Source organism: Podarcis melisellensis (genome assembly GCF_964234715.1).
Source record: "Podarcis melisellensis genome assembly, chromosome: 11".
In the NCBI taxonomy this organism is placed as follows: domain Eukaryota; kingdom Metazoa; phylum Chordata; class Lepidosauria; order Squamata; family Lacertidae; genus Podarcis; species Podarcis melisellensis.
Genome location: NC_138543.1, coordinates 3,809,974 through 3,825,406, shown reverse-complemented (window position 1 = coordinate 3,825,406; position 15,433 = coordinate 3,809,974). Strand labels below are relative to the sequence as shown.

The 15,433-nt window shown below is 40.7% G+C and overlaps 1 protein-coding gene across 1 annotated transcript in view; it reads right to left on the bottom strand.

Moving 5' to 3' along the window:
* Window positions 1-15,356, bottom strand: part of LOC309379949 (proprotein convertase subtilisin/kexin type 5-like) — a gene marked incomplete at its 5' end in the record, with an annotated part of 54,024 nt that extends 38,668 nt beyond the window's left edge. Inside the window, 3 exons of the mRNA XM_081929474.1 lie at window positions 1,968-2,104; window positions 8,822-8,932; window positions 15,325-15,356. Coding sequence (XP_081785600.1) covers window positions 1,968-2,104; window positions 8,822-8,932; window positions 15,325-15,356 — 280 coding nt within the window. The remainder of the gene's footprint in view (window positions 1-1,967; window positions 2,105-8,821; window positions 8,933-15,324) is intronic.
* Between the last annotated feature and the right edge of the window lie 77 nt (window positions 15,357-15,433).

The following is a 15,433-nucleotide window of genomic DNA, read 5'->3' as shown; positions in this document are numbered from 1 at the left end:
TATAGTCCAGAAGGCAAAGCGAATTTTACTTGAATATTTTGAAAAAATGGTATGGGATGTGAGCAAAGCGGTGTTAAGAGGATTCTTTATCAGGCATAATGCAATCCAAAAGAAAATAAAGGAAAAGAAAAAAAAACGGAAATTTGGGAGGAAATTTGGTTAAATAAAAAAAACCTCTTCCAACAACCAGATGATGAACAGATCATCTGTTGAACAAACCTAACCATAAAAACTTTACAGACTCAATTTTCTATGATAATAAATGAGGAAATAGAATGGAAAATAAAGTTGATGAGACATAGAAACTTTGAGTATGCAAATAAACCAGGTAAATTATTGGCCTGGCAGATAAAAAAGAAGCAAGTAAAATTAGTTAGTAAAATTATTAGTAAAATTAAAGTTGAGGAAGCTTGGATTCAAAACCCGAAAGAGATCAGGAAAAGTTTTGTCAACTTCTCTTCAAAACTATATAAAAAAGGCCTGGAGAAGAATGAAAAAATTAAGGTATTCTTAAAAACATGTAAATTACCAATGATTTCTAAGGAAAAATTAATAACTTCGAATTCCCCCATTACAGCGATGAAAGTACAACATTCTATTCAAAGATCAAAATCAGGGAAGACACCAGGTCCTGATGGTCTTCCAGCGGTTTATTATAAAAAATCAGATGCTTTATCCCTACCCCTAAAAGATTTAATGAACAACATCCTTAAAACTGGGAAGCTACCAGACTTTTGGAAGTAGACCTCTATCTCTGTCATCCATAAACAAGGAACAGAACTATCAAATATCGCTAACTATAGACCTATCACTCTTCTAAACAATGACCATAAGATCTATGCTGATATCATCGCGAACAGATTAAAGATATTGTTGAAGAAGACAATTCACAAACATCAAACAGGTTTTCTCCCTGGAAGATATATGCAATCCAATATAAGAACACTGATAAATGTATTAGAAGGAGGAAGAGCGACATAATTCCTTCTAGACAAGAGTGGATACAAAAATTGACTGAATATGCTGAAATAGATAGTGTATCTGAAAAAATAAACAATAAATCGAGAATTGAATTTGTATCAAAATGGGAGGCCTTCAGAACATATCTTAAACAAAATTATACCATGTTAAATAATCTGTAGCAGCTTTTGAGTGATCCCAGCAGTTTTTATTAATTGCTTATATAAATACAAACATTTATAAATTGTGAAGATATTAATAAAAAATAGTATTTTGATATGGCAGTAAATTTATGTAAAAAGAATTAAGGAATAAATGGGAGGTTGGGTGTATTTATGAAAAAAATCACATTTGCAAATAGAATGTCCCTATTTTCTAGGGAATGTTGGAGGGTATATTAAATTTATATACAGAGATGCAAATCTATATGATATAAATAGACATGCAATGCACCAGAGTGGGGAGCAGCCTATGTCTGCTGTCAAGAACCTCTAAATGGAAAGTTCCAAGGCCTCTGCTGTCCCTTCTTAAAATGGTTATTTATCTTTAATGAGCCTTGGACCAGGCAGCCCTTCAAACAGAGGATGCCTTCAGACAGAGGACTGGCGTCTGTAAAGTGTGGCACACGGCCACTCTATCCCTCTGCCTAGGCTGCCACTGCTCAACAGGAGGGAAACAGCAGCTCCTTGAGTCCTGGCAGCAAAAACCCTTCACTTCCATGTTTGATACTCTCAGGACTCTGGAAGACTGGGAACCCATTAGCTAATAAATGGGTATATTTGGTCGGTATCCAGTATAAATATCTGGAATTCAGTTTGGGTCTGGGATTGGAATGGAGTGGGGCCAAGAAAATCCCAGTTGTACAAAAATATACTGGCATATTAAATATATAAAATACTGCTTTTTTAAATAACAACGTCATATAAGCAACTGTACTATCTACCCACTTTGAATTTTGAACTAAAATCAAGGCAAAGGAGTGAAGTGGTCAAAGAGCACACCCTTACCTTTTCCACAAGCAGAGCATTGGTTGGGTTCGCCTCCACTGCATTCCATGCAGGTCTGATGGCATGAATGACACTGACTTTCAAATTCATATTTCCCTTTAGGGCACTGCAGAACACAGCGCCCATCATTCAAAGAACTGTTACAAAAGAAAAGGGGGAAGTTTAATACTAGAACCAAAGAAAAGAAGAATACTTTCCTTTTAAAAAACAAGCTCAAACAGATTCTGAGAACTGCTTCCATGTTCGGTTATATTCCTTATATTCTTTGCACTTTGTTCTCCTATCAGCATGAAACGTATTTATGACATGTGGCAAGATAAAGAGTAAGGTCAACTAAGCTGTGAACTTTGACTTTATTTTGCCACCTGGAGCCAGATTTTCACAGACCATCCTCATTGATCTCATGTTCCTCTGTCTCCACATCTTCGTCACTGAAATATTCCAAGATCCTACTAAGTTTTTAAATTTTTTTTTTTTGCAAGAATCAATCACTTTTCATGTTCACACACACACACACTGCTTTAGCTCATCTATTGTAATTTTTAATCAATTTCGTTTGTGACGTGACTTCCAGGAATCCTAGTGTGGTTTTTTTGTGGGGGTTTTTTTAAAAAAGAGTCAACAGTTGATGCTTTTTATGAAGGATGTGTTTGTTTTGGCAGATGAATAGTTTAAGTCGCTAGAAGGATGCAAATGACTAGGTCCTTCAAATATGGGCCTCATATCAATCTCTTTGTTTTTAATTAGAAAGTTGTATTTTGGATGAGATGATGCAGTTTCACCAGTGCATGAGACAGAAATGTTGAAGTCTTCCAGCACCCTGATCTTGTGTGTTGCTGTTGTTGTCGTTTAGTCGTGTCCGACTCTTCGTGACCCCATGGACCAGAGCACGCCAGGCACTTCTGTCCTCCACTGCCTCCCGCAGTTTGATCAAACTCATGCTGGTAGCTTCAAGAACACCATCCAACCATCTCGTCCTCTGTCGTCCTCTTCTCCTTGTGCCCTCCATCTTTCCCAACATCAGGGTCTTTTCCAGGGAGTCTTCTCTTCTCATGAGGTGGCCAAAGTATTGGAGTCTCAGCTTCAGGATCTGTCCTTCCAGTGAGCACTCAGGGCTGATTTCCTTCAGAATGGAGAGGTTTGATCTTCTTGCAGTCCATGGGACTCTCAAGAGTCTCCTCCAGCACCAGAATTCAAAAGCATCAATTTTTTGGCGATCTGCCTTCTTTATGGTCCAGCTCTCACTTCCATACATCACTACTGGGAAAACCATAGCTTTTACTATACGGACCTTTGTTGGCAAGGTGATGTCTCTACTTTTTAAGATGCTGTCTAGGTTTGTCATTGCCTTTCTCCCAAGAAGCAGGCGTCTTTTAATTTCGTGACTGCTGTCACCGTCTGCAGTGATCATGGAGCCCAAGAAAGTAAAATCTCTTACTGCCTCCATTTCTTCCCCTTCTATTTGCCAGGAGGTGATGGGACCAGTGGCCATGATCTTCGTTTTTTTGATGTTGAGCTTCAGACCATATTTTGCGCTCTCCTCTTTCACCCTCAATAAAAGGTTCTTTAATTCCTCCTCACTTTCTGCCATCAAGGTTGTGTCATCTGCATACCTGAGGTTGTTGATACTTCTGCCGGCAATCTTAATTCCGGCTTGGGATTCATCCAGCCCAGCCTTTCGCATGATGAATTCTGCATATAAGTTAAATAAGCAGGGAGACAATATACAGCCTTGCCGTACTCCTTTCCCAATTTTGAACCAATCAGTTGTTCCATATCCAGTTCTAACTGTAGCTTCTTGTCCCACATAGAGATTTCTCAGGAGACAGATGTGTTACCTAAAGGCAATGAGGAGAATGTTGTACCACAGCTTTTATTCAGGGGGACTTACTACAGCCCAAAGCTGTAGTATCTCCAGGGCCTTAGAGCAGGCATGTCCAACTCCCAAGAGGCTGCAATCTACTCACAGTGTAAAAAGACCAGCTGTTATCTACCCATTGTCATTGCCAGGAGTTGTAGAGCTTTTTTTAGGGGAGGGTTGACCAAAGGCAATCACTACACTTCATTCTGTGACCTACCTGGGACAGCCCCGCAATCTACCTGTAGATCATGATCTACCTGTTAGACATGCCTGCCTTAGAGTATCCAGCCTTTGGCAGCTCTTTCCTGGCTCCTTACACTGTTTGTTATTGTTTTATCTAGTGTTTATTTCTGGATATTATTCCTAAACAATTACTGCTTCTTAGGCCCTTGTTGAAACCCGATTCTGATTCTGAACATGGATTCCGTTGTCAGATTCTTGATTGTGTTGGGATATTTGCTGGAAACAGATGGCATAGAATACACCTGTTCTTAGGGTGATATTTTAAAGTTTTATTATGGGAAATCAGTAGCTTATTAAAGAGGCATTGATTTTTCACAAATGTTCATTGCAATGTCTGTAAAGTGATACTGAGGAAAAGTTCCCCTTTATTTGAAATAGCAGGCTAAAGTGCCTGACTGTTGTTTGTGTGCTTATGAAGAGAAAACCATTTCAATTAGCAAACATGAGTTTTTACTTGGAATCATAGAGTTGGAAGAGACCACAAGGGCCATCGAGTCCAAGGTTCTCGACTTGTGAGAACCTTGATTCATAAGGAGATACCTTAGCTTGCAGTTGCTGTTAATTCTGAGTAGGGTCACACCAGTGTTTTTTTTCCTAGAAGAATAAGTGCTGGTACTCACCATGAAGTTGTTACAAAAATTACACTTTTTAACAACAACAAAAGAGGTGCTTTAAAAGGGGGGATACCCTTGAGTACCCCCCTTTTAAAGAAAGCACTGGCCATACCCACACTCTCCATTCAAAGCCCTCTTATACAACTTTGGTTCCCTCAAAGAACCCTGGGAACTGTAGTTTGTTGAGAGTGCCGAGAATTGTTAGGGATTCCCTATTCCCCCACAGAGCTTCAATTCCCAGTACCCAAAGTGAACTATTAGGTTTCTTTGAGAGAAGCCATGACTATTAAAGTGGTATAAGAGTGCTTTCAATGGATAGTGTGGAAGTGACCTGAATCTATTTGCAAGGATGCATGCTAGTTTATTATTAGTCCCTTGCTCTGAATGACATTCAGTAGAGGCTTAGCTGCCAATAAATAAAACAATAAAAATAGACTGCAGTGCTGACATAGCTTTAGAAACAGATAGCATAGTCTCAACTTGTGGGTAGTTACAGATGCTTATTAACCACTAGTGGGCTCAGTAGGCTGCTGAATTTGTCATCTGAATGAGATCTGGACATCAAGAAGGAAATAGTATTTCAAAGTGTTGCTGTATTATTGCCTAGATTGCCTCCATTCATTAAACATAAGATTCAGAGGAAAGTTTTGGGATGTGAGTGGTAGAGTGATGATGACCTATTTTTGAGAAATCATGAGGCACTTCAGTGTGACAACAGTGTGACGCGGCAGCTAAAAAAGCCAATGCACTTCTGGGCTGCATCAATAGGAGTATAGCATCTAGATCAAGGGAAGTAATAGTGCCACTGTATTCTGCTCTGGTCAGACCTCACCTGGAGTACTGTGTCCAGTTCTGGGCACCACAGTTCAAGAAGGACACTGACAAACTGGAATGTGTCCAGAGGAGGGCAACCAAAATGGTCAAAGGCCTGTCATCCTTTAAAGTATATCTTAAAAATTGTTGTAAAATTATGGACTGATAAGATGTGAAGGGGTAAGAAACAGAGAATTACAGCTGTAAATGATAAGGTTAAGAAAATCTAAAGAGAGTTGATTAGAATTGATTGAAGGGTTGCTAAAAAATGGTAAAATAAGGATGCAGTGAAAGGGAGGTATGGGGAAGTCAAATTTTATTTGTATGTATTTGTTTTTTGAAGTGTGTTTGTTTTCTTTCTTGTTTTGTCTGTTGTATGTTTTGAAAATCATTAAAAATTATTATTATTTTTTTAAAAAACAAAATAGTCAAAGGCCTGGAAACGATGCCTTATGAGGAGCGGCTAAGGGAGCTGGGCATGTTTAGCCTGGAGAAGAGGAGGTTAAGGGGTGATATGATAGCCATGTTCAAATATATAAAAGGATGTCACATAGAGGAGGGAGAAAGGTTGTTTTCTGCTGCTCCAGAGAAGCGGACACAGAGCAATGGATCCAAACTACAAGAAAGAAGTGGAATTTGCTGCCAAGGAGTGTGGTGGAGTCTCCTTCTTTGGAGGTCTTTAAGCAGAGGCTTGACAACCATAGGTCAGGAGTGCTCTGATGGTGTTTCCTGCTTGGCAGGGGGTTGGACTCGATGGCCCTTGGGGTCTCTTCCAACTCTATGATTCTATGATTTTTGCCAACAAAATCTGGGGGTGTTGACCACACTGTACTGTACTGTGTGTTTGCAGCTGTTGCATTTCCCTTTAATTGGTCCACATGAGGTTACCCTGAAACAACACCAGTCTTAATGCTTTCCGTTTGTAAATTTAGGTGTATTTGATTTGTGGATAATCAAAAAATTTTGGGGGAAATCGGGTTCCACATCACTCTACTCACGGTCTCAGGTGATTTGTTTTCCATGTTTTGAGGTGGATGGATCAATGGTCACTTTCTGCTATTCCCCTTTCATTGCCCACTATGTCATATTCGCCAACATTTCTCGAGTGAAAACAGGAATGTCCAATTCCATAATAAGAACAATTTTATTATTTATACCCCACCCATCTGACTGGGTTGCCCCAGCCACTTCCAAAATATATATACACACATAATAAAACATTAAACATTTAAAAACTTCTCTATATAGGGCTGCCTTCAGATATCTTCTAAAGATTGTATAGTTACTTATCTCCTTGCATCGGGCGTCACATAACCCCATAACCTCCAACATTTCTCTGATGAAAATAGGGGCATCCTAAGGAAGAGCGGAAGGACAGATCGTGAAGCTGAGGCTCCAATACTTTGGCCACCTCATGAGAAGAGAAGACTCCCTGGAAAAGACCCTGATGTTGGGAAAGATGGAGGGCACAAGGAGAAGGGGACGACAGAGGACGAGATGGTTGGATAGTGTCTTCGAAGCTACAAACATGAGTCTGACCAAACTGCGGGAGGCAGTGGAAGACAGGAGGGCCTGGTGTGCTCTGGTCCAGGGGATCACGAAGAGGCGGACACGACTAAACAACTAAACAACAACAACAGAGGAAGAGCGGGACATTGTGGGATCAGAACAGAAATTGGGACGGCTTCTGTGAATCTGGGACTGTCCCTGGAAAATAGGGACACTTGGAGGGTCTGCTATTTCCTCAGTGCATTCATTTCTTTTCTGTGCTCCTAACTATTTTCAGTATTCTCCTGAATGGAATAATTTCTCTTCCCCCCCCGCCCCAGAGATTTGCACAAATCTTAAAAAGTGCACTAAGCAAACTTACAACTGCCTGACTATGTGCTTCTGCCCACTTCATGGACACGTAATTTAAAAACAAAAGAAAAAAAGCATTGAGGGTTGGTGCACAGCTCTCTGCATGTATTCCCAGTTGGCATATGAATAGCGTAATAAAATCAACAAATTAGAAGACAGGGGCAAACGCAGGGCATGCCTACTGTTATGAACAGGAAAGACTGTAGTTGCTCCTTATATATACAGATTCAAATACACGGTGGTGTAGACTACTCTGATCAAATTTGAAGGGTCCGGGAAGTAGATAAACAGCCAAACAATGCTCAAATTTGGACAAACCATAAATGTAAAAATGTCTTCATTATCTTTTTTTGTCAGTGCAGATCTTTATCCTGAATTCTTCACAGCTTTTCTGATAAATTATGCTACAGAATAGATTATAATCTTTTAACTGAAACAGGTAGGGCTTGATGCAAATAGAAGTAGTAAAATAATAATAATATATAAAAAGGAGGATGGGTAGGATAGCAGAGCAACTGGTAATTTTCATGATGCATCAAGAAGCAGGAGCTTAGTCATTCTTTTTTAAAAATAGGGAAATATCCTGACAGCCGATGCAAACAATAGAAGACACTAGTTGTGTAATGCTATCCTAAAGGAATTTTTTCACAAGATTTTTCAGTTTGGGAAGACACACAAGATTTGTTTCATACTTTGTGGAAGCAAAAGAAAACCTCAAGGTAGGAACTCATCTCTGCTGAATGTCAGGTGGCATTATTGAAGTGTCATTCATTACTTGGTTTGGTCCAAGCTATTAAAAGGCCATAAAGCACCAGAGGACCCAGGAGATTCTGAGAGTGGAGAGGGCCAGCTGCCAATAAATTAAAAATAGCATGCTTCAAAGCATTTTCTTCTATTAGCCTCGTGACTTATTCCTATACGCAGTACAATCATTTATGTTTCACTTTATTTTGCTTCTCATGATTTCTTATTGCATTTTCTATAACCTTAAAAGCACCTAGGGTGTATTAGATACATCTAAAAAGTTAAAAATAAAGGAAAACCTAGTAAGAGGAGAGAGAGAGATGTAAGAACTCAGGTGAAGTACAAAGGTAGAGTAATCTTATTTGCAAATAGCCTGTACATTGCAGAGGAAAATATTCAAAACAATGATATGAATGGAGCTGAACTGAAACCATATCAGGCTATGTGGCTCTAGAAAGAGCTGCTAGAAATCCTTTCATAATTTTGGAGACAATCAAACACTTCATTCAATTCAACATGTCTAAATAGGTCAGTTGGGGGATCCTATGGTCATCCCAGATTTTGTGGGCATTGTCAAGGAGGATGGGAGTCGTGGTCTAGCAACATCTGAAGGCTCCCCACTCCTGAAATAGGCATTTTGTTAGACTGTGTGGACCATGCTGCAAGTTTCAGGGAGCTACAGACCCCCCCCCCACTACTAATGAAGAATAATCACGTACCTTGTACAGCCAGTGCAGTTCTCTGACGTTGGTTCTGGGCACTTAGAACAGGAATCGTCACAGACCTGACAGTGACCAAGAGGGTCGATATTTTCCCCTGACAAATAAGAGCTTATTTATTACTTAATTTCTGTTATATGTTACAGACAAAGCCTTTTGCACAAGAAGGCATCATAATACCAGATGAAGAAAGCACCTTGTCCATTTTGTGGGTGTCCAAGCTCCTGTTCCTAAGCTTTGTTCAAGGCTTGCAGCGGTACTGGTCAGGCCACAGGCACAAATTGCTTAAGGCACAGCCATAGAGTTCAAGACTACATCAGGGGTTGGAGACCAGATGAAAGCTGCAGAGATGCCTCAGTGGCCAGTCATGCCCCGGGGCCAGGTGGACAAGAGAGTCTGACTCGGTACAAGGCAGCTTCCTATGTTCCTATTGTGAAGAGTGCAGGGTCCTGGCTGGTTCATCTGTGGAGAGGTGGTCCTTCAGTACTTGCTTTGAACTGAGCCCAGAAAATAATAGGTAGCCGGTGCAGTTGGGCCAGAATTGGTGTGATATACTCCCTGGTAATTTATTCCAGCTGGAGATGTATGAAAGGCTCCTAAGATGAGTTTGTGTTATGTAGAAGAATTATGAGAAATGGTTCTCAAGTACAGGGTGGCAATTTAAGGTATTTTTAAGAAGGGAATAAGGATGATTATGATGGTGGGGATCAGCATTCCCTTTTAAAAAATACCTTAAATTGCCACCCTCTTGATGTCATGGAATACTTTATTGGGTTTGCTTGTTACGGGAACAGCTCCGATATTTACCTATGAAGGAGGCGATCTAACTCCTCCTTTCACATACTACTCTGGAAAGGCAGAAAGAGGTTGTGCAACTCATTCTTCTCAGCTGATGGTAACATGTGAAAACACCCTGAGTGGGTGATTCCTGCAAACAAGTTGTTGAGATATTGCAATGGGGATGTTGGCAACAGTGTCTTTTTAAAAAGATAGCAGATTTTTCCTGGAAGTGGTAGATCCAATTTAAATTGTAGAGGTGGTGTGGGGATTTTGGCCACCAAGCTTATGCAGGCAATTATGAAAATATCTATCTGTGATCACTGATCTCTGATTTAAAATTTTACATCCCTTTTTGTATGTTTGTTGTAAACTGCTTTGATTAAAAAAAAGTATAGTGGTATATATTTAATTTTTAAAAAATATCTAAAGATTTGTGAGTGGACCGAAGGTGAGAAGCACAGGTGGACAGAGATAGCACATAAGAAGTAGGAAAATGTGTTTCTTTTGTGTAAAAGCAGGACATGGCGCACAGAAGAACACCAAGCACACAAGTTTCAAGAGCTGAGTGCGGAGATGAAATATAGTCTGTATATAGAAGAATTTGGAAATGGGGGTCTTTCAAAATGTGGTTTTGGTTGGGATAAAAAGAGAATAGAATAAATTTTGGACATAATTTGTTCTGCTCAGCATAAATAAGCATGGTAGATAGCTAAAGCTCTGAGAGATAGAGAAATGACACATCTCTGGAGGAATTCAGTCTGCAGAGTTGGCTCTAAACTCATTTGGAATTCTCTATAACAAATGAACTGTTTTGCACCAAGGGATTTGCAAACATACCCTGGTTTCCAGGAATCATTAGCACATTTGTGTCTGGCGGGGAGAGAAAACGCTGAGCATTTCCACCTTACTTTTTTGTCTACAAGCAATATTTTTAAAATTATATTTTACTCACTTGTCCTGTGCACATAGCAAATACAAAAGTATTAATGAAGAAATCCACATTTTTATCTGATTTATATCTGGTTTAGTAACATTTGTGACACAGCAAGTGGCATTTCTCCACTTCCAAGACCAGGATATCTCTCAGGGAAGAAGGGAGGGCAGGTGGGACCTCCCTGACAATGAATGAATTCAGTATATTGGACAGAATGTTCTTAGTGTATTATGCTTGCTTAATATTTGGCTGCTGTTGTTAAATGGTTTTCATTGTATCTTGAATTCCATATAAAGATGGGTTATGTTTAACTATATGCATACTGGTGTCCTGACTTTCAGCAGATTAGTGAGACAGATTTTCCGTTACAGCATCTGGGGCTGAGATGTAATGGTCCCAGGCCAATAACTATGGTTTATCTGCCTGCGAACAAGCTGTGTCCTTGTGCGTTCCCTCCTTGCAGTGATATTGAAACCAGTTTCCTCCTCCAAACTGGAAAACTGTGGTTTAATCACAGATTACTAACCAGGATATGAAACCAGGGATGTTAGCATCCAAATCAGGGTGTGCAAAGAGAAGAAAGAGGGGGGAGCATGAGGCTAGTTGCCAAGCTGATAAGCTGTGAATATAAAGGTTACAGCTCCTGTGAAAGAACCCAAGTAAATGAGGACGTGAAATGGAAGAAAGTCTGGTTTTCTGATAGTGGTTTTCTCTCCAAAACCTGCATTACCCAAAGTAACTACCCAAAATACAGTTTAGTATTTATGTGATCCATATTTACGGGAAAACAATATAGAGAATTATATCAACACAAATTATCTTTCAGGGAGATATGAAACACAAATAGACATTTCTCCCCAGTATCAACCATATATATTACAGGAAATAACAAATTTCCTCGAGGCATAGACCTGGTTTTTGTGCCTCTGATCCACAGAAAAATGAAGCACCTAGTACACTACTGGGTGCTGTAAGGGGGTAATTATGCAACAATTCAATACACAGGATTTCCACAGAGCAATAAAAGCTGATGGCAATACAGTGGAAAGAAATGTTTCACTGAAAAGTTCTGTGGGTGTTCCTGCGGACTCTGATCTTATGATTTCCCCTGGGCTATAGAATCTGTCGATATACTATTAGCCTTGTATTAAATCATTCTTTGACCATTCCTGCTGCTCTCTTTGTACAATGTCGGCCGTACTGTGTAAGTCCCCCCACCTTCAGCCTCTATCAAATTGGCTGCATTTGGCATTCTGGTAGTAGACAATGCCCATATTTCTAAAATACTGTTAAAAAAATCAATGGAATCATAATCTTTAAGTCATGTTCTCGGCAAGAATTGAGGCACACTGCTTCTGCCTTTCAAGTTCTAAGCCCCAAGTGCAAATCTGGAATATATACAGATCATAATTAAGCAGCTGCTCACTCATCTCCTTATTTTATACCTTTGTGGGGAAATGCATTTTGGGGACCTAGCCCAGAATTTCGCTTCCTCCAAACACCTCTGATTAGACAGAGAACAGTTTGCAAATGGACACATTATGGGACCATTCCCACATCTACTTCATGTGCAGAGATGGGTTTGTCCACTTCTGATGGGCTCTCTGATCATTCAATGCTTGACTAGCAGAAGCAGGGACAGCCCCCTACCTTTTGCAATGCCCACCATAGTAACTGTTTTTAGAAGGCTATTTTGGGTATGATTTGTCAATATTTGGTGAGAATCAGGAAGTGGGTGGGGCTTGTTGATTTCATTCACCATTCTGAAAATTGTGCCCGCCCTTCCTTTGGCTAACAATATTTTGAAGCAGAGGGAAGAGACTATCACAAATTCATCGGGGGGGGGGATAATTTTTTCTAGTTATTTTTCCAACTACTGAAAACTGACAATAAAATAAAATGCAGTGGCATGGTGAATTGCTGGTACTTTCAGTAATGGTAGACTTCACTGTTTGAAATGCATGCGCAAATTCTGTGACCCATAGGGACTGATTCTGGCCTCATTTATTTTTTCATATTAAATCAATATTGGCTTGGCCACACCATTCCTCTGTCTTTGTTCCACTGCTTCTGGGTGCTGAGATCAGTCACAGAAACAATGTGGTGGTGGTGGTGTGGTGTTAGCCATGCAAGGCCTCAAGGTAGAGGTATTCTACTCTAGCTGGGTAGCAATGGCAGAAGTGAGCCAGGAGTCCAGAATAGTGCAGGGAGCCCATGCTTCCAGCCGCCACCACTACTTCTGCCATCCCCACCCATGGAGTAGCACGGGGGGGGGGGGGCTTGGATGGCTCCCCCCCTGTGCTTCTCTGGGTGAGTAGACCAGACAGAGGAATGGCCAGAAATGGAAAGGAAGCATTACTGCCTGCACCACTCTGGGCTTCTTAGCAAGTCACTTTGAAAATATCCTTCACCAGAGCGCACCCTAAGGGCACTTTCTTGCTTAGGGCGCCCTCACAAGGAGCAGCTCCTGGTGGGCAAGGTTGCCGCCTCTTTCTCTTCTGGTAGCTGTGAAGCTCAAAATGCCACCCCCCCCCCCCCCATTGACGGGCTAAGAATACCGGAAAGCGATGGAAACTCTATCTCTCCGGCATCCACTGCCCTCACATGGGTAACAATACAGCTTAGACTAAGCAGTGATACTGCGCTGGGAAATCCCTCACTGGATTTGCAGTTGACCAGGCTACTTTAGACATTTTGTTTATCGATTTAGTCTCAGCGGTCATAGGTTGCCTTTCACTGTAATGCCCTCCTGAGGCAGCTCACATACCTGATTAAAAACATAAAAGGCAATTGAAATTAATTTTTCATGAAGGGAAGAATTATGGAACACTTTCTAATGCAGGCTTATTTCTGACCAGGGCTGATGGGATTTGTAGTCCATCCAGAGGGAAGCAGGTTGATCTAATGTGTCGCTTGAGGTCAATGAAGATCAAAGTGCAGCTTAAATTCAATGGATTTTGCTTCCTAGTAAATATGCTTAGGAATGCGGCTTTAGTTTAGAAATTTGCATCTTCATAAAGCTTTGCACATATTAGTGTTTGGAAAGGAGTCAGGTGCATAGCCTTTTAGTTGGCTTAAGCAGTGGCTTCTCTGCTATTGAATTGCCTGCATGGAAATGGTAACCTGCTGAAGGTAGTTTCCATGTTACATTTTGAAGATGTAGGAGCACTTCTATCAGTCATTCTCAGTGTAAATATTATAATATGGGGAGGATTATTAAAATGTGTTACTGTTTCAGAGAAACACATGTGTTGAAAGTTGTTTATGATACTTTGGATACATTTTTAGTCTATCCAAGTGCAATACTTATATTCATAAATCTATATTGTATTGTGAATCCTCTAATACTAATGGCAGAAATGTGTGGCAGCATGGGAACGTGCATACATACTCAAACTGTGCAGGAAACAAAGCTGCAAGCAAGCGAATGCTCACATTACAGCTGCCCTCAAAGAAGGAGTTGTTTGGCTGGAATTAAAACATGTAACCCTTAGATACAGAGAGTGTTCTCTGTATAGATCAGACTGCGGACTTGAGTTGAAAGACATTTCTGGAGGCAGGAAATTCAAGGCAAGGAGTCCAGAGGCAGAAGAAAGAGATCACAGTGGGCAAAAAGGCGAAGTGCAGCAGCACAGGTAAAAAAATGAAGAAATGAGGCTCAAGGTGTGGAGGATGGGTTTGATACTGTCAGAACAGTACGGAGGGGGAAGAAACTGGATTCAGTTCACATTCAAAGCAGAATCTATTAAAATCACACTTTCTGAAATAATATGAGAACTGAAGCATAGCCACCCTTTGAAATTTACTCTTGTCCAGACTTTGGGATGCAGCTTAGCTGTGCAACTAACCAGTGTCTATAAAAATGCATATATGGGGGGAAAGGTCAATAAAAACAGATTAGTGAAAATAGTGTACAAAATACATTCTATCCCGAAAAAGTACTTGCAAAAATGCGTACATTAGTAAAAAAAAATGAGTTCATTTGAAGAAATTTGAACTAAAATGCTGAAGAAGTTTCCTGATTTTTTTAAAAAAAATCAGAAAACGCTGGAAAAATGAGAAACTGGGCTTTTTCATGATGAAGGGCCAGATGTAAATTCTCCAGGATACTGCAAATTTGTGTGGTCCCAGTCAGCCATCGTTTGGCTTACTGTTACACGTGAACCACGCCCCTGTGACCTTTGCTCCATATTTGTGCATGATTTTGCTGTCCATTGGATATTTTTCTAATGAACCAACATATATCTCTCCCCCCTCAAAAAGCTCAACAACTCTACCAATGGGTAGATCACTGCCAGTTTATTTACAGTGGGAGTAGATCACAGACACTCCTGGCCTATAGGAATAAATGTCCAGCAGTTCTCAAACTACTTAATAGGCCACCATTACTTTAAGTTAGCCATTGCTTACACGCCACTGTGTGGAATAAAATCCAAGCATGATTGCCTCATGATCATGATGATCATGCTTTTTGTTTCTGCATGCACTAGAGCACATGTTGGCAACCCTCAGCTGCTCTCCACGTGGCTCACCCTCCTGCCCAGGCAGTGGAGAAAACTCAGCTATTCCCATGTTGCTGGTGGGAGGGGAGATTAAAGCCTCCACTCTCCAGTGATCCTATGGCTGCTGGTGGGGGTGGGGATAAGAGACACATACACATACTACCATAAGGGAGGGGAAAGAATAGAAGGTTGCCTATTAGAGAGTGGGGGAATGTTTGGTACACGTGTGTGAGAGCGTGGAGAAGTCATGCACCTGTGTGAGACTCAATTTGGATGTACAGTCGTACCTTGGTTGTCGAACACCTTGGCACTCTTCCATTTTGGCTTCCAAACGCCACAAACCCGGGAGTGAGTATTTTGGTTTGTGAACGTTCTTTGGAACCTGAACGTCCAACG